The 19,302-nt window shown below is 57.4% G+C and overlaps 1 protein-coding gene across 16 annotated transcripts in view; it reads right to left on the reverse strand.

Moving 5' to 3' along the window:
• Positions 1-1,605: 1,605 nt before the first annotated feature.
• Positions 1,606-19,302, reverse strand: part of PCSK6 (proprotein convertase subtilisin/kexin type 6) — a 208,113-nt gene continuing 190,416 nt past the window's right edge. For 6 of the 16 annotated variants that reach the window (XM_081546616.1, XM_081546614.1, XM_081546613.1 and 3 more), the window contains 7 exons: positions 15,149-15,251; positions 14,176-14,369; positions 12,229-12,316; positions 10,565-10,668; positions 6,981-7,110; positions 4,210-4,322; positions 1,606-2,948 (listed from right to left, as the gene is read on the reverse strand). In XM_081546616.1, coding sequence (XP_081402742.1) covers positions 2,851-2,948; positions 4,210-4,322; positions 6,981-7,110; positions 10,565-10,668; positions 12,229-12,316; positions 14,176-14,369; positions 15,149-15,251 — 830 coding nt within the window. In that variant the 3' untranslated portion in view covers positions 1,606-2,850. Of the gene's footprint in view, positions 2,949-3,470; positions 3,791-4,209; positions 4,323-6,980; positions 7,111-10,564; positions 10,669-12,228; positions 12,317-14,175; positions 14,370-15,148; positions 15,252-19,302 lie in introns of all 16 variants that reach the window. The other 10 variants (XR_014070285.1, XR_014070284.1, XR_014070288.1 and 7 more) reach the window with 4 other exon arrangements.

A 19,302-nucleotide genomic window follows, 5' to 3' on the forward strand; every position in this document is an offset into this window, starting at 1 on the left:
CACCACGGAGCCTTAACTAATTGGGGGACAACGTCAGAAAAATGTCACCCACTAGGAAAGAAGACAGTTTAAAGTGAAGGCACCATGGCTGCATCCGGCCAGCTGCTGAAGTGACCGTCTCCCTGCAACAGCCAGCCTCCCTCCTGGGCACATGATGGAACAGCCTGGCCCAAGTCAGCCTGAGACAGGTCCCATCAGCTCTACAAGCTGCGGTCTATGACAGGATGGGTTCAGAGGATGTGCTCCATGAGTCTATCGCAGGAAGCAAAATCCTCAGACATGTCCTGTCCCAGCAGGGCCCCGACAACCCTCACGTCGGGCCATCTGCACACAGGCATTCTATGTGGTCAGTTTTCAACCTCTTTTAATAAGGGGCTGCTGGGTCCTTAGGATTTGGGGAGCAGCTTCTCAACTCCACACCACAAATGCTAACCCCAGGACATGCTGGCCTAGTCAAAGCCAGGAGGGTACATGCACTCCAAGGTTGCCTGATGGGCTTCTTGTAGGTGGTGTCCTTTGAGACTAACAGGATTTGTTTCTGGTTCAGTTGCAACTGAACGTGTTAAACCATATGCTCTCCATGGACAAACAGCTCTAGGGACTGTAATGGCACCTCGCCCTGGAGGTACTCAGCAAGCTCCTGATTTTAATTCAGTCACAGATACCTTCAGAGTCCTGGCTACTGTCTCCCAAGCAGACACCTCACTTCGTCCGTTCCTCTGCCTCACACTGATGACTGAGGTCAATTCTGGCTCGTGGTGGCTGCTGGCAGGTTGCATGGCCACTCCCCCTGCCACCTCCTCGCAGCTTTTCCATTTTCCCAGAGCTGCTGCCGCCTCCACCCACACAGTCACCACTGGAAAGCCTGTCCTTGTGGGCAGAGCTGGGGGCACCCGGCAAACCAAGACGAGGGGCAGGTGACACAGGCCCACAGCAGACTCAGAACCCCCAAGGGGCAGGCCTGGCACCAGTTTTCTTGGGAGCTGTGTGTGGTCCTGCCTGTCATTTGTCCCATCACATGCAGTGAGAGGAGGTGCTGTGGTCCCCCAGAGAGGGTCCAGAGGACATGGGCTCCTGAGGGCCAGCAGCAGCTCTCCTGAGATCCCAAGACAACCCTGGAATCCCAGAACAACGCCCCTCACCCACTTGTTTCTTCCTGAGTCAGTTCCAGGTGGTGGATTTCCTTTATCTGCAGCTGAAGGACTTCTGGTAAGGACAACCCCTACCTCACAGAGAGGCCAGAGTGAAACCCCCACAGTGCGGAGCCCACGGGCCTGCGGCTTCCGGCCACTATGCGGAAGACAAGCTGCAACCTAACTAAACGACACTCGTAGATCCAAGTGAAGACACTTGCCATCTGGGCTCCCCAGGGACAGAAAGGAGGAATCCCTACAACTAGCCCCTCCCTCCCCTGCCCCGAAGTGGGTCTGTTTGCCTGACGACACCCTGGAGCTGGGGCTGTGTCTCTCACGACTTTGCTGTAGCATCATTTGTTAAGGCTCCAAGACCTTGCAATAAAACCACATGTAAAGTCATCTCTTATGCTGGCCAGTGCCCATATTTAAACGTTGTGCCTTAGAAAGAAACACAGGCTCCTCTGCCATGGAATGTTAACTCTTTTATTAATTTAGGGTTAACACCGTGTCTGCCTTGTGAATTTCTTTTTTGGAGTTGTGGATTCAATCAACAACAGCTGGGTTCCCCCCAGCTGACCGGTGGCTCATCAAAGGCGTTACAGTCACAGAGGGGAGCAGGACCAAAATGGAGAACGAGCTTGAGAAAAATTTAAGGCAAATGTTAATTCCCATATTATAGGGACTTCATCAAGCAGATCTGTGCATATCAATGAAAATATATGAAATATTTGTCAAAATAATTAACATTGGTAAAAATTAGAACATGTAGCTTATAAAATGCCCACACAGGTTTGGCAGAAGTAAATCCAACCGTGTCGATAGGCTCACAGCAAACACAGACACAGGCGAGCCCACCTTAAGACAGGTGTCCTGAAAAGCAGGGCCCACGGGCTTTCAGAGCAGCTCCACGGAAGGGAAGTAAGTGACTGACAACCAGCGATTCACGGACAGGCTTGCATCTTGGTAGGAAGAACTGCTTGCTTGTTGGGGCTACCTTCCATTAGGTAGAGGTGACCGTTGGGGCCATGAGACTCGCAGAGGCGCAGATGGGACACAGTGACCTGGGGCCCTTGGCCCACTCAGAGGAGAGGGCTGCGGATAAAGGAGGGTCTCTCCATCTCCAGTGGGACGTGACTTTCTAAGCCATGGCTGTGGTTTCCGAAGTCACTGACCATGTAGAAACAGATGCTCTATCTCCAGTGGTCACAGGTTTTATGGTCCCAGATCTGTTCTGTTGAGTCTGACAAACCGCCTCCCAGACGGCAGCTGGCAGAGAAGCAGGCGTGCCCCAGGCTCTTCCTCGTGGGGCAAAGCCAGGGCTCTGCGGGCGGCACGGAAGCACAGGGAGGAGGGTGCTGCTCAGGGCCACATGGCCAGCCTTTCTGCTTTGGTCTTGGAGATTCAGTGAATGCATGGTCCCAGGAGCTGTGGATCCCCGGAGTTTACTCCACTCCTGCTGTGACTTGGCCAGAATGCAGCCAGCGAGGGGTTGTTAAGTGGGTATCGCCGCTCCCGGGACACCTCCTCCAGGCACCCCCTGCCCCCACCTGGCCTGGGTGCCCAGAGTCGCCAGGAAGGACCTTGCTCCTAGTGAGATGAAGCTGCCAGATGGGGGCGCCATCCCTGAAACAGGCTCTGGCCGACAGCCTGGAAAAAGGTGGACAGACAGACGGATGACGGGAGGGGCCCTGCCCTGTGCGGGGGCCGGGTGCCCCTACCCGGCCAGGAGGCACGTGCGGCAGCAGAATTGGATGAAGAGCTTCCGTTCACAGAGCCGGTTGGATTTGACCATCTCGCAGAACGTCTCATCAGCTGGGTTCCCCCAAAGGAGAAAGGAGGGACAGGTCAGATGTGGGGGCCAGACATGGCTGCTCCCAGCTCCCCACTCCGGAAGGCAGCTGTCTGCCGTCACCCCTGCAGTGACAGGTGGCCAGCCTGGTGAGGCCGGGGCTGGAGCTGAGCCTGGAGATGAGGGCGGATGGGGGAGGAGACGGGTTGGAGGGGAGGAGACGGGTTGGAGGGGAGGGGACGGGCAGAGTCTGGGGACGCCAGGCTGTGCGGGCAGCCCTCCGTGGTCACTGTTCCTCTTTCTGGATGTGGGAGGGAGAGGGGTCAGACCTGGTGGGGGCAAGGTGGGGGCTGCTGCGTGATGCTGGGGATGCCCCAGTGGGGGAGGAAGGATAATGAGAGGAAGAGGTTCATCAGGGCACCCGGAATGGCTGAGGGAGGGGAAGAGCCAAGCCACCGAGGCCAGCCCTTCCCCCGGCAGCTGGCCTCTGGGGACCTGCATTCATGGGGCAGGGACAGCCTCACTTTCTGGGGCTGGGACCTCACCCGAGGAGGTGGCTTCCTGAAGTAAGCGCTTCCTGGCCTTGAAGGAACACGAATCTCCAAGCCAAGGAAACCACAGAGCTCCAAGGCAAGAGGCCACTTCGTGGTCTTCAGGGCATGCCCGGGCTCTCTCTGGGGGCTTCACACTCTGCCAGGCCCAGGCTGCTGCCAGCTCCATGCTCAGGGACCTCGTGGTGCTGCCAGCTCCCCCTCCAGCGTGCCAGCAAGCTCTCAGCGCCCAAATATAGCTTCAGGTTGCTCATCCCTATGTTCCTGAGCCATGGTGGCTCCTCATCACGGCACGTCTGCCCACAGCCTCTGCCCTGGTCTCCAGCCCAGAGTTCTGTGTCAACCCTTCCTCTTGCCTGGAACCCCCAACCTGGTCTCTGAGTTCCCTCTTTCACAACCTCTCCTCGCCTCCCAGTTGACCAGAGGCCCGGGGCTCTCCCACAGCACACACACAGATCCTTCCTGCGGAACATGCGGGCCTCTCCTAATGCATGCCACCACACCCAAGCCACCTGGGGCTACTGGCGTGAGAGTGGGGACAACATCCGAATCATTCCTAAGAGTCACTTGGACTGACCCGCAGTAGTGGGGTGGCTGCTGGGATCCTCTCTGGTCAGTGTGAGGGGCCTGGAGGGAAGGAGCAGCCCAGGGACAGCCTGTGGTCCCTGCCCCTCTCTCCCTTTCTCTTTGGCCGGGCAGCCGAGGGGCTTGGGTCCAGCCGATGCCCACTCACCATTGCTGCATGTGTGGTTGGTGATGCACGAGGTTCCCAGCTGTGTGAAGCCTGCTTTACACCGGCTGCAGTTCCTGCTGGAGCCTTCACAGCTCAGGCAGCTCTCGTCACACCTGTGGGGACACGGGTTCCCGATGGGGAGGGGCCCCACCACTCTGGCCCTTCCCGGCCAGCCCTCTGGCCGGCCTGCCTGCCCTCCCGCAGAGCCCCTGGCAGTACCCCTGCCCCCACGGTGGTCTCTCCTCCTGTCTGACCTCTGTCACCCGTGTGACAGAGAGGACCCAGGAGCCGCTGGGGCATGCTCGTCAGGCTCAGCCTCCTTTGCAATGAGGTCGGCCTCACCTCCGGGGACAGGGCTGGGGGTGCCCTCTCAGTCCTGTCCAGGAGACGGGACCCTGAACTACTGCCATTGGAGCACCGTGACCTTGGGGGTCAGCACACTCTGGCCTCAGGCCACATCAGCAGCTTTGCTGGGACCTGTCTTGTCCATCTGCGTCCAGCTGTGGCTGGGCTGCAGTGCTGGGGACAAGCAGCTGCTCCAGAGACTGGACGGTTGGCCCAACCTACAGGGCTCACCGTCAGGCCCCTCAGGAGAGCTGGCCAACGCTGACTTGCTCTGGGCCACGCACAGACCTCGCCTGCCCGCTGCCTCTCCGGTCTAGCTCCATTCCAGGCACCAGCTCTCTTCAGACCCGCCTTGCCGCAGGCCCAGCAGGCCCGGGAGCGGGCTCAGATAGGCAGGTGGGGTGGCGGGCAGGAGGCAGCTCAGCCAGGCCTGGGCCTGCCCCATGGGGCAGCTCCTTGCTTAGGACAGGGGCCACCTCCAGTCAGTCCCCCACCCACTACCTCACCCCCAGAGACCCCTGCGACTATGTATGTCCTCCACCTCTGCAGGGCGGTACCCACTGCAGCCCCACTGCCCTCCCCCACTGCCAGGGCCACCGCCCACCTGCGTCTTCAGGCTGCTCTGGTGACTGTCAGATGGCAGAGGCTGGCCCGAGTCCTGCCCCAACAGTGAACCTGGAGAGGCCGGGCCGGGCCGGGAGCGTGGTGGGAAGGCCAGGAGGGTGAGGCTAGCACCCCCTCAGGCAAGTACCGCCCGCCCCCTGAGTTGCTCTGTCTCCAAAGAGGTTCTTACTCCTCTTTCAGGTCTTCTTCCTAAGTCTTGGGGTGTCCGGACCTCTTCTGAAGTACAGTGTGGACTGTTCTCACTCTCAGCCCTGTGTCTCGGCTTCATGGGTCTCCTCAGTGCTCAGGCTCCAGCCCAGCTAGCTGGGCCCTGCCCCTCGAACCTGCCCATCCATCCTCCCCGGGAATGGGCCTGGCTTGCACCAGACTGAGGGCCTTGGGGAGCCAGGCTCCCTGGGAGCTGCTGCTGCCCAAGTGGGGAGAGGCCCTGAAGAGCCAGGGGACCAAGGCAGTCCGTCCTCCCGGGGGAGCCACACAGAGGGGTCTTCAGAGCCAGGGGGTCAGGAGGAGGAAATTTTCTGCAATGCCAGCATCCACCACCTTGGTGCCTCATGCAGGTCTCTTCCTGGGATGCACCTCCTAGACCTGCTGTGTCGGCCTCAGCACTGGACCCCGCTCTGGGCTGAAAGCCTCATCTCCCATAGGGGAGAGCACCCAAGGAGCTCTGGCTTCTGTAGCCCAGGAGGAGCTTTCCTGGGGCTGAGAGATCTCACAGTGTGGGAGCACCCTGCACCCCCAGGGGTCCAGGGTGTCTGACAAATGAGACTGTTATCACTACAGAACGTGTAGTCCCTGGGCTGCTGCCCTAGAAAGAGTTAGCGAGTTAAAATCAAGGTTGACTTCAGACGCTGGTGTCAAGGGGCCTGCATGGACTTGGCCAGGCCGGGTGAAGGCAGCTGGGCAGAAGGGCTGAAACCCCAACCCTCCTGTGTGGGTCCTACAAATGCAAGGACTGGGTGGTATCTCACTGGTAAGGACTGGGTTGTCTCTCACTGGCTTACCACAGAGTGGTTGGTGTTCCTGTTTTATGTTTGGTTGCTTGGGTTTTGTTTTAAGAGGATAGGTTACAATCTGGAACAGTTCTCAAACATATCCTGAGGGGCTTGAAGATCCCCTGTGGGTCCTCAGCTGTGAGCTGGAAGATGGGGTATGGTTGGGCTCCCTTGTTTTGAGTCTATTTCAGGCTCAAGGTCAAGGTCTTCAAGGTCACCTGTAGACTCCTCATGGTCATTCTCACCCTGGACGAGGCGGGCTGCTCTGCCCTGCTCCTGGGCTTAGGTCACGAAGCCTGGCATGAGGCAGCACGCAGCAGGACAGGAGGACACCAAGCAAATGGCCTCTCATCACTGCCCATGACCCATGATGACCAGAGTCCCCAGATGAGGATGAGGCACTGTGCAGACACACAGGAGGAGTGGAAAAGGAGACCAGGAAGGCTTATGGCATCACTGCAGGGGCTGCAAACGGCTTTAGAATGAGGAGGCTGTCAGCACTTTGTCTTTTTCTCTCAGTTATCTAATTTAGAATCTAAGCAAACCCATCAGGTGGTTTCCTTAACGACACAGAGTGAGCTCACTGTGGTCTATGGTGGTAGGTCTCAACAGATACTCAGAAAGTGAACCCTACTCCAGTCCCTGAGACAGGGGCCTCCAGACCTCGTCCCTCCTCCTCAGGCAACATGCCCAGCCATCTGGGGCTGGGCTGGGAGGGCTCCTTGGAGCGGGCACCAGACCTGGCCCCTTGTCTGTGGGCACTGGCCGTCTGGGGCCGGGCCGGGAGGACTGCCTGGAGGAGGCACATACCTGCGGCACACCTTGTGGGGCAGCCCTGGCATGTCCTCTGCGTAGAAGCCCTCACCACAGGCCGGCACGCATCTCCAGTCTTGGAAGTGGAAGCCCGGGGCACAGTGAATGCACTCCTCTCTGCTGGGCCCTGAGGGGCACAGGGAGAGAGCAGAGGTCAGGGACCACCCACCATCCGCTGTGTGTCGCAGATCTGCGGCCTTGCCTGAGATACAGGTCCTGTTTGGATGCCCCAAAAGGCTTCCCCCGCAGCTAGAACCCCCCCCCCCACCAACTGGTGCCCACCACATGTGCACTGGCCCCCTTGCCCACTCCTGGGAAGTGGGCCTTATATGCCAAGCTCAGCGCACTCCCCCGGCCCCAGCCATGTCCATCAGCCTGATTCTAAGGGCCTCCTTTCCCAACAGGCCTGGCCTGGTTTGGGCTAGGGCAGCTGGGTGTAGCCTTGAACTCAAAATGGGGCCTGACGACACAAACTTACACGCTGGATTTCAGAGATGTAGTAAAAAAAAAAAAAAAAAAAGTAAAATAACTCACGGATCTTGGAATAACTCACTCAATGGAAAGAGGAGGTGGGGGGCCTGGGGCTGACAGAGATGTGGTGTGAAGGATCAGGACAATTTCAACAGAGAAAAAGCCACTTGGGCTCATGGGGTGGGGTGTGGGGACAGAAGAGGCAAAGGCTCTGAACGAAGGATCAAGAGTCATGAAGGAAAACCTGCAGCTCAATTCAACAGGGCTCGTCAGCGTGGGGCCGGTGTGGCCCAGACTGAAGAGACCATGCTGTCCGTCTGTCTGCCCACCTCCTCACCATTCACACCAATAGCAAGTGAGTGCCAGGTATCCACTCTGTGCCAAATCTCCCGAAAGCACCTCACAGGGTGTCAAAGGTGGCCAGGAGGCCACAGGCTGATGGCGCAGAGGGTCAAGAGTGGGGAGCACCTGTCTCGGATGTGCCCCTCACTGAACCTCCCCCCACTTTGGCTGGGGTCTGGCCTAGGCTGGAGGCCTGGCAGCTTAGGCTGAGGTGTTCAGTCGTCTTCAAAGGAGTGACTTGTGGACCTTGTGGACTTGAGGGCCTCGTGCCTGAGTCTAGGGAGAACCCCTGCAGACGGCTCCGTGCTCCACCGGTTGGTATTGTGTCTCAGAACCATAGCTGCTGGCCTGGAGGGGGTTCTGAGCACCTGGGGGATGGGGGGGAGGCAGAAGTGGGAGCCCAAGAGTGATGGGCCTTCGTGAGGGACAGGTGCCCACTGCCCGGGTCTGCATGGCACGTTGTCCCCCTGCAGCTGGGGTGTAGTGGGAGAGCCTCCCTACAAGAGGGCCTGGTCCACGTCCTTCTGGACTGAGGGCTGCTCCTGTGCCCCGCTCCTTCAGTCCCCGCTTATCGCCAAGGAGCGTGTGCGTTGGTGGCTCCCCATTGAACCCAGCCGCCCCATCCTACCACCTGGGCCATTCCCCAGCATCTGCAATGGTCTGCTCCTGCTTTAATGCTCAATTTACTAAACACAAAGCGGGTGAGATATGCTCAGCTGGGGCTGGAAGAAAGCCCTGGGTGGGTGGAGGCCCTGCCAAGGTGTGTGCCTCGGCACAGTTAAGACAGTACCTTATCCATTCTGGATCTTCTACCACAACAAGTGCTGGAAACAGAGCCGGGTCTCCTGCACCCACTGAGACAGATGGGCACCCCAGGGATCCCAGCCTCCTCAGAGGCTCTGGGATACGGATTGACTGTCCTGGGGTCCCCGCCGCCTGGGGTGGGGACAGATACCCCCAAGCTCCTGTGTACTCGAACCTCCCCACACGGTGCCCAGGGCCCTCACAGGCAGGGCAGCAGGGGCCCCCTGAGTGAGAGCAGAAGGGGAAGGCCAGGTGGCTTGGGCCTCCTGAGGCTCCGGACAGGGACCCTGACCAGCAGTGAGGGGCCTTCTGAGACTCAGAGCTGGAGGCAGGGTCCCTCTATCCGCATCAGCCGGGGTGGGTGTACACATCCCAGAGCGTAGAGGGCACCTGGGCAGGCAGGCGTGGGCGCAGGGCAGCCCTGGGACAGCCGGGCCCCTGAAGTGACAGGTGGCTGAGCTGGGTGAGAGAACCCACAAGTGACTATAAAGCCATCCACCAGCAGGCAGTGTGCGGGTGCCAAGAAAGGAAACTGCATTGAATGAGCAAAAGTGCTATAAAGACACATGCCTGGCTGGGTGTTATGGACTCAACAGACTGTGACACTTGAATAAGTGACATCAGTGATGTTCCTTTATCAATCTGGGCTAAACACTGAGTCAGAGACACAGAACCAACGTTGACAGGCATCAAGGCAAACGACAGAAGGGCTGCCCAACAAGCCCCGGCCTTCTTGGGAGGCTATCTCAGAGGGGCCCTGGGGAGGCATGGTTCGCTCCAGAGGCCTTGAGTTTATGGCCTTGGCCATGGCATGTCCGCCCTGGGAGGTTACCCTATCCTGGTGGGACCCACATTACATCCTTAGTGGAGAGCTCATCCTGACACCCTTTCTGCAGCAAAAGCTCCACTCAATGTGGGTTTCCTAGAACAAGGACCCCGGTGCTGGGTTGGGAAGGAGGGTCAGAGGAAAAGATTCAACCAGAAATGTACATGGGCTGCAAACCCGATGTGCGGCATCGTCCGCTGCACACAGCTCTGCAGCACGAGCCGACAAAACAATCACTCTCAGATTCTGCACAGAATCTGCACCTGGATGACAGCTCTGCCATCATCCCTGTAGGGACTACAGTACACACACTCCCCTTACGGAAGCCTTTCCTCTGTGAGTGAGTGTTTAAGGTAAGACAGGCCCAGGAACTAAGGCTATGTCTTTTCACACTCAGAACTTACCCTGTCTCTTCCCGATGACTCTTGAATCTTTAGGACTTGAACCTCAGGCACTTGCCCTGCCTGGCGGCACTCCTAACGCTGGGATGTGAGCCCTTGTGGTTTTTCTTTTTTTAATTTTTAAAAATTGTGGTCAAATGTACACAATGTAAAATTTACCGTATCGACCACTTAACATATAGTTCAGTGGCATTAGGGCTTCCCTGGTGGCTCAGACAGTGAAGAGTCTACCTGCCAATGCAGGAGATGCAGGAGGCGTGAGTTTAATCCCTGGGTTGGGAAGATTCCCTGGAGAAGGGAATGACAACTCACTCTAGTATTCCTGCCTGGAGAACCCCATGGACAGAGGAATCTGGTGGGCTACAGTCCATAGGGTCGCAAAGAGTCGGACACGACTGAGTGAGTAGCAACACAATATTATAGTACACCTGTGTCTTTCATATGTTGTCTTGGGCATGCTCAGAAAAACTAGGGTAGAGTACACCATAAAAAATATCTGGTCTGGCCTGATGGTCAGTGGCATTAAGGAGATTCACACAGTTGTGCAGCCATTACCACCACCATCCATGCCCCAAATGTTTTCATCTTCCCAAACTGAACCTCTGTGTCTGTTAGTCACTCTCCCTCCTCCCGGACTCAATGCTGCAACATCCACCCACAGAGCCCTAAGTGCCAGCGCTTTCTGGGTTTCAGGTCCTCCACCCAAGCACCGGCCTGGGGAGTAGGCATGAACTCACCCACGCAGGTCCGGCAGGTATGATGGCACTCCCCACATCGGATGAGCTCAGAGTCAAAGTAGGTGCCTGGCTCACAGTCTGGAATGCAGCTGCCCCGGGCAAGGCTGGTGAACAGGGAAAAAGGCAGATTTTCACATCCTTTCTGAAACTCTGACTGCATTAGGATTTGCCCTCAACGTCTTTCCTGAGAGGAGATGAGAGGTGCTAGAACACAGGTGTTGGTGTCACTTCAGGGTCTGAGCTCAGGAAAGTGGCTGGGAGGGATGCTCAGGCCTTTTGGGGGCCTTGTCCCCCTGCGAGGGGTTGCGTTCTGTGCGCTTTCTCACACCAGCCACTATGGAATCCGAGGCCTGAGGGGGTGGGGGAGTCATCCCGATGGCTTGGTCTCCCAGGGCGCAGCGTCTGTAATGCGGGAGAGGGGCTGGCAGCAACAATCACCTTGAAACTTGATGGGTTCTAGCCTTGCCCTTGCCTGAAACTTTCCATGTTTCACAATGAACTTGAAATAAAATCCATTCCTGGGACCTGACAGGCCTGTGAGCTGTGACTCCCAGGCTCAGATGAGAATGGGGGTGACCTGCGACTCTGGGGTCGTGTTCCCTTCCCTCCCTGGCTCCCTGGAACACCTCTTCGCTCCAATCCCCTGATCTGGAAGTGATCAGAGGAAGCTCAGGGCTCAGGAAAGCTCAGCTGTGCTGCTGGGAAGATTGTTCCTCTCCCCGTTAGTAACTGCGATAAAGATTAAACGGTGAGAGCTGTTGGAATAAAATACTCATTAAGCTTCCTTCCTTCACTCCTTGCTGCACAAGAACTCAACCCTGTGGGGGGTTCCCCTCACAGCGGGCATTCGGGTGGTGGAAGGTGGGCGGGGGTAGGTGGGCCACGGGACCAGTAACCTTGTCCCCTGGCCTGGTGAGACATGCTGAGAGTCACAGAGCGGCTGGGTCAACACCTGTGTTTTAACAAGACCTCTTGCCCCACCCTGTCCCCTCGCTGCAGCGTGAGGGGGGCGGAGCTGCCCTCAAGGACCACCTCTTGTCTCTTTCTTTCTTCAAGCGCAGACCCTGGTCTGAGACCAGACTGCGGGAAGGCCTGCAGCATGATTCCTAACAGAACGACTTCTAAGCTTCTAGAAAGTGACTTCAAGGAGCAAGTGGTATATAATTTGGTGGCATGAAATGGGCTAAACCAACATTTCAAAAATATTCCCATAAAAACCTTTAATCCAGTAAGGTGTTTTACAGGAAACAGTAAGATGTTTACAGGAGAGCTCCCTGGAAGGAGACACGAGTGCTGTGAGACAGAGAAGGCTGGGCGACGGGGCAGAGGGAGGAACCCCGTGTCCAGACCAGGAGGGAGACAGGTGGGTGGGGTTCGGGGCCTGAGAAAGGAGCTGGTCTCCCACCCTCCAGCATCCAGTCCCACTTTCCATCAGCAGATCAGCTTTGACTGATTCCCCAAATGCTGCCTCAGACTAGAGACCTTCCTCATCCTCCGACTTTCTATCCTAAACAAGCTCTAAGTGCAGATCTGATTTTGACTTGGAATCTTTATCCTGAAAGCCTTTGGGCCTCTGAAATTTTAGCTTTTAGGAAAAAGTGTAAATCGACAACAGACACTAAAACCAGTGTACACTGTGGCCACGCCTGACAGGAGGGTCTTACCTGAATCCTTCTTTACAGACAGTACACTTCTCTGGCTCATCAATGCACTTTTTACAGCTTGGGTGGCATTTAAGGCAGTTTTTCTGACCTGGAGAAAAGTGAGAGGAGGAAAAGAGAAGGGTGAGAAGAGTGGATGTAGGTCAAGCTCGGGCCAACAGGAGTGAAGAGTCTCAAGACGGGCTGACTGATGGAACAGGGCGATGTGATGACAGAACAGCCGGAGCCACGTGGGGATCATGTGCCCGGGGGTTGGGTTGCAGGCCTTGCACCCCTTTTCTGGAGTAAACTCAAGTCCTCAGGTCACCTTAAGGCCTGGAGGGGGCCCTTAGCTCTCTCCTTGGGGACTGGAGGCAGCCGAGCAATTTCCGGAGGGGCCGGTCTTCCTGAGTGAGACAGGTGGGGCTGGTCTTCCTGAGTGAGACAGGTGGGGCCACAGGAGCCCCTGAGCCCCTCAACCCTACACAGGGTCTTCACAGGGGTCAGACACAAAGCTCAACACCTGCCACACCTCGAAGAGGAAGCCCCGGGTCTTGGTGATTGTCCAGGTCACTCATCCTGGCACCTTGGCCACTACACCTCAGGGCGTCCTCCCCAGGGCCCGCAGGCAGCATCATATATGCTGCAGGGGCTCAGAGAGCACGTCTGGGGGGACGAGGCATCGGGGCAGGGTGGGGAGTAGGAATGGAGGCGCATCCAACCCGGCCCCCATTCAGGAATCTGCAAAGCCTGTGAAGCCTGTCTTGCCTGACTCTCCGTCCCCTCTGAAGAGGGTGGTCATTCCACAGCTGTAAACATCCTTAAAGACCACCTGGCTCCTCCCAAAAGCAGTGACAGTGGGGTGTGACAGGGTCTCCTACAGGCCCGGGCCAGACACGCGCTCTGGGAAGGCCTGCCATCTGCACCATAGCCAACATGCCATCTGAGAACTGTCTCCATTGATTTAACCCAGACCGTCTCTGCGCTCTCCTCCAGGGTGTGGGGGGTAGATGGTGAGCCATTGGCCCTGGGGCCGTCCACCCTGCTCCCCAGGATGGGCAGGGCAGCAGGACGCTGGTGTTGCGCTGAGCTCACACCCTCCTGGGTCATCGCAGCTGGGCCTTCTTGCCTTGCTCAGCTTCCTCCCCTCGGCAGGGTGAGGGCAGGGTTGCCTAGCTCATGGGAGCCTGGTCACTGTGAGGTGCATGGCCCAACCCTGCCCCCCTCTGCCCTCCACTGTCTTCCTGAGCCCAGTCACACTCAACAGCAGGCTCTCCTCATTCACAGAGGCCCAAAACCTCCCCACTTGCAACCACAACTTCAGCCCAGCGTCTAAACCACCAAAGCCGCGAGCCGCTGATGGGAGTGGGGGTGGTGGTGGTGGGGTCTGTGCTCCCCACCCCCCCAAACCCCATGCTCACACTCGATGCTCCAGGACAAGCTGTAGGATCCTCGGAGGCCTTTCCATCTGAGTGTCTGAAATCAGTGAGCCTGAAGGCCCCTGGCTCAGGTCACCTCTTGTCCAACCTCCACAGTGGACACTGACCCGCACACACGACAGCCCTGGCTCCAGGGGCTCCATCTCTGTGTCACATTGAACCATCTTGGCCAGGCTCCATGTGAACCGCTGTCCACTACCAGGGTCCGAGGGCTGTGACTTCCCCCTTCCTCCCCACTCCCTCCCGTGAAAGGTCCTTGTACACAGGAAGCAGAGGGCCAGGGCAATTCTCCCAGGAGAGGAGAGCCAGCCCTGAGGGGACAGTTCTCTCAGGAGAAAGGAACCAAGGGACAGTTCTCACAGGAGAGGGGACCCCAAGGGACAGTTTTCTCAGGACAGGGAACCCCAGCCCCAAGGGGACAGCTTTCCCAGCAGGGGACCCCAGCCTCGAGTGGACAGTTCTTTCAGGAGAGGGGACCCTGCCCCGAAGGGACTGACTCCTATCCCAGGCCCAGGAACAGACATGCACTTACTTTCATCAGCATAAAATCCAGCGGGACAGAGGGTCACACAGTTCACCTCCTGATGGAGGTAGAAGCCGCGGCGGCAGGTCAGGCACTGTGTGGAGCCCCGGCCAGAGCACGTCTCGCACCCCTTGTGGCACCGGCGGCAGCGGCGGGCTGCGGTGTCCCCAAAGTAGCCCAGGGGGCATGCACTCACGCACTTCCTGTGGGGGCAGACGCGGAGAAGACCGTCCCGCTGGGCCCAGTCTCCACCTGCACAGGGGCACAGGCAAGGGTGGGCCAGGGCGGGCAAGGGGACCCCTCAGCTGCCTCTAGAGGTTCCTGTTGCAGTTGAGTGGGGAGGGCTTGCACGGGAAGCCCAGAGCCCTTCCCTTTCAAGGCTTCCCCAAGGGGTAGGGGCACTTGAAGGGCACGTGGCTTCCTTGGGAAGAACTCCCAGCACCAGCAGAAGCCCACTGATAGGTAGCAAGTGGGTCTCTAAGGTCACCATGAGGGCCCAGCAGCTCCCCTGCCAGAGCCCTGGCCACTGAGGTCACCCCAGGCGGGCGGCACCCCTGCCTGGACACGCAGGAGTGGGGACTCATCGTTCTTGGCAGACTATGCTGACGTTTACAGCAGTACTGGCCCCGGAGATGATGTTTGTCTGCAGTTTCCAAGCGACTGCCATGCTCAGTACGACCCACTTTTGTTTAACACAATGGAGAGAAAAAGCTTATGAATGTAGCACAATGCCACCCACGGCCTCTGAGCTCTGTCTCAGTCACGAGCTATTCATGTGATGAGAACAGAAGGCTGCAAAGCATAAACTTTTCGACCAGTGACCCTCCAGGTGACCTCCCTTCAGGGTGTGTGGCTGTGACCCTCAAAGTGACTTCCCTCCAGGGTGTATGGCTGTGACCCTATATGTAACCTTTCCCTTCCGGGTTCTGTGGCTAATCCCTATGTAGGAGCCGGGACACACAGCTGCAGCCCAGCCCTTTACCTGCTGGTCTTGACACTCCCCAGGCTGAAGTGGATGCAGTTCAAGCACTGGTCTGCACCGGGGCCATCACAGCCTTTGTCCCCACACTCCGGATGGCACATACCTTAAAGAAACAACCGTTTCCTTTCACCCACAGAGATGCTGTCTCAGTCACGTTGAGCCCCCGAGAAACCCATGTCTGGGTCCCACAGGCCCCTGCTGGGCCAACACACCCATCCTGTAGGGACCTGCCTCAGCTGAGAACAGAGGGTTTGATGACCTGAGATGGGGGCTGCCTGAGGACAAGCAGGAGAGCAGTGGGCAGGGACCCAGGACTGTGACATTCTAGCATCCTTCCTGTGGCAAGGTCATGATGCTGGGCTGGCCACCATCCCCATCTCCACCGTGAAGGACAGTGCAGGGCCACATGGGGACCAGTCACCACCCCCATCTCCACCATGAAGGGCAGTGCAGAGTCACATGGGGGCCAGTCACCATCCCCATCTCCACCATGAAAGGCAGTGCAGAGTCACATGGGGACCAGTCACCATCTCCATCTCCACCATGAAAGGCAGTGCAGAGTCACATGGGGACCAGTCACCATCCCCATCTCCACCATGAAGGGCAGTGCAGAGTCACATGGGGACCAGTCACCATCCCCATCTCTACCATGAAGGGCAGTGCAGAGTCACATGGGGACCAGTCACCATCCTCATCTCTACCATGAAGGACAGTGCAGTCACAAGGGGACTGACCATCAACCCCATCTCCACCATGAAGGGCAGTGCAGAGTCACGTGGGGAACGATCACCACCCCCATCTCCACCATGAAGGACAGTGCAGTCACAAGGGGACTGACCACCATCCCCATCTCCACCATGAAGGGCAGTGCAGAGTCACGTGGGGACCAGTCACCATCCCCATCTCCATCATGAAGGGCAGTGCAGAGTCATGTGGGACAGCTGTGACCAGGCAGTCACTTTCTGATGAGGAATGAAGGAGAGAAGCACGGTGCACCATGCTGTCACCCCCACGCAGTGATGAAGCCGGGCAGGTCTCCATGGCCTGAGTGGGTCTGGGCTGAACCCTGCTTGGCTCCCCCATCTTGCCCTCAGAGGTGGCCCCACCTGCCTTCTCTCCATCCCCAAATTCTAACTCTGGGAGCTTGTGTGTTGCTGGAACTGGGGGAACCCCACAGGGCCCATCCCAGTCTCCCCTCTACCTGTGCTTCAGGGAAGAGACCAGCTCTTCGGTTCTGGCCCTCGGGCTGGAGGGCCCCTCCACAGGTGTCCTCCTCACCTGGCCACTGGGGTGAGCTATGGTGGAACCCCCTTCTCGTCTCCTCCCCACCTCCCCCAATGCCTCCACTGGGAAGTGGCTCCAGAAAGCCTCCCCATGTGGGGAGGGGCCTGGTGGGGCATTTGAAGGCTTTCAAGTCCCTGGAAGAGAAAACAACCACTTTCTACAAGGTTTCAGTTGTCAGAGTGGGTGGGGAGTAAGTTCAGAGGCAAAGAGGAGGTGACTAGCCAGTCACCAGCATTTCACGGACAGAAGGGAAAGACACAGGGGCTCACTCTGTGCGGCCACAATGGGTCTTTGCTGAGGGCACAAAGTTCCCTTCATTCCTCTTTAAAGGGCCTCCAGACCTTCCTAGTGTTAGACTCGCTGTATTTGGCTTTCCTCCCCCAAGGTTTACCGTTGTTGGCATTTCCAAAGTTTTCACTGTGGGTCCCACCAGGAACCCCTTTTAATGCTGCGCTCATCCCTGGGGATGAGCTAGACGGCTCCTCAGGGTCTGGGGGCATGAGGCACCCCTCCCTCTCCCTCAGCTCCAGGAAGCTGTGGGATTTGGGCACCAATTCACATTTGAGCTGACTCTTGTCTGCTCATCCTTTTGTGGCATCCAGCCCTCCCCGCAGCGGCCTGACAACCTGTGGCCTGGGGTTACCTCTCCCCAAGGCAGGTAAACCTCCTGTGAGAAGTTGAGAATAACTTTCTTAACCCTAAGGAGAACTGTAGGGATGGGAGGAGATAGCCCACACTCCCCACTCTTTCCCAGCCTGGGAGATGGAGCTCCACAAGGCAGGATCTGGTCTAGTAAGCATGTTGGATGCCAACTTTCTGGCACTTGAAAGGCGTTAGGACAGCCCAGAGCAGGTGCTCAGTAAATACCTGCTGAATGGCTGAGGGTGAGAGAAGGCATGAGAGAGAGGGGCACTAGGATACTGGGGCAGCCCGGTGCCCTCCTGTCCACACACAGAATGTCCTCAGATGTCCCAGGATGGGGAAGCCTTGGGGGAGGCCTGGGGCACTCAGTCCCCTCTCCCTGGGGCCTCTCTGCAGGAGAGAGATTAGTTAGGGACCCAGTGGGGAGCCCCATGCTAGGTGGGGGCTGCAGAACCCTGATAGGGTGTCCAGGGACGGCAAGTCCAGCCCCGCACCAGGGCAGGGGTGGATAGCCTTGTGCTAGGGAGTGTGGTGAGACCCTCCCAAGCAGGGTCCTCCAGTCTGCATCTGTGAGTCCCCTCCCTGGTGCAGCTCTCTTCCTGGATCACCCTGAATAGCCCAACAGGAGGGTCATCCCTGCCAGGAATCATTCCTGAACTCTGTCTGCCAGCTGGGCTGCCTGGTCCCACCCCCACTGCTCCTCAGAAGCACCTGGGTTCCCTTGGGCTCAGCTGTACCCATCTTCTGGGCGGGTACACTTATGTCCCCTTTCCCTCTTCTCTTCAGGAGCCTGAACATTCCTCAGAGACCCCTGGCTTTCTGTCTCACCTCCCAGGGCTTCAGCCACAGGGAAGCATGACACTCTCCCCCCAACTTTGCAGCCAGCAGGATGGCGGCCACTCCTTGAGAATGGAGCATTTTGTGCGCCATCAGTAAACAAGGAGGTCACAGTCATCAGCGACTCCAGCCCTCCAAGGCACCCAGGAAGGAGGAGAACACCTGGGCCATCTGGCAGCCATGGGGCTGCAGCCACTCCCTACAGGGAGGCCTGAGGAACTCAGGATGTGACTGCACAGGACACAGACCTCAGACAGCTGAGGTGCACATGGAAGGAGTGATTTCAGTGAGCCAGACTCCTATATCTTCCTATACACAAAAGACAGATGCAAGAGTCTTGGCTCACCTGGTGGTTCACACAGTAAAGAATCTGCCTGCAATGCAGGAGACACAGGAGACCTGGGTTCAATCCCTGGGTCGGGAAGATCCCCTGGAGAAGAGAATGGCAACCCTCTCCGGTATTCTTGCCTAGAGAATCCCAGGGACAGAGGAGCCTGGCGGGCTACAGTCCATAGGGTTGCAAAGAGTCGGACATGACTGAGCAACTAACGCTTTCACATTCATTTTCATTCATACACAGAAAAGTGCTAACTTCCTTGACTTGGGACATCTGGTTTTCTTTAATTCACAAAAATATTTTTTGATGTTCAGACTACCTGCCCTTAGTTGCAAACTTCTATATAACCTGGCTCCTAACCCCCTCACCTCCTCAGAGCAGTTATCTCAGGATCACTTGAGATGCTGCCTCCCAGGCTTAAATGCTAAAAGTTTCCCTCAAATAAAACATAACTCTCAACTTCTCAGTTGAGACTATTTTTTAAGTTGACACCCCTCTGTAGGTGCTGGACTGACACTGGCTTATTTAAAAACTCTTTCTTGACTCCTGTGTGGAGTGAATCCAGAATAAAGAACATACGTGAGCAAACATTAGAAAGCAGCTAGGGGTTCTCAATGGCTCTGTCCTTACGGGCTTAGGCCTGAAGGACCAGGTATATTCAGTGAGTCTCACAGTCCTTGTCATTCTCACCACTCAGAAGCCTAGCCTCCATGTCACTGTGAGGCTTGAGGTGGGCACCAAGGGAGCCGTCTGCAGAGACCCTTACTGCCCGCGGGCGGCTGGACCTCCTCTCGTCCCCATACTTACCTCCTCCCCTTTTTATTTACTTCTAGGCTCCAGGAGGGCTGGCCCTGCACCTGTCCACCCCCCATCACAGCACTGCCCGGTGCCCCTGCTGCCAGAGCCAGGAATGAACAGGGCCCAGTGCCCCCCATGCACCATCAGTGTGACCAACTTGGCATCCGAGAAGGCTCCCCAGTTCTCGGCTACCTCTCAAGCTCACCCCTCAGCTATATGAGAAACTCCACAAAGTCCCCAGTCACAGTTGCACCTC

This window comes from Giraffa tippelskirchi, chromosome 12, assembly GCF_054371585.1.
Source record: "Giraffa tippelskirchi isolate mGirTip1 chromosome 12, T2T-mGirTip1v1.2.pri, whole genome shotgun sequence".
In the NCBI taxonomy this organism is placed as follows: Eukaryota; Metazoa; Chordata; class Mammalia; order Artiodactyla; family Giraffidae; genus Giraffa; species Giraffa tippelskirchi.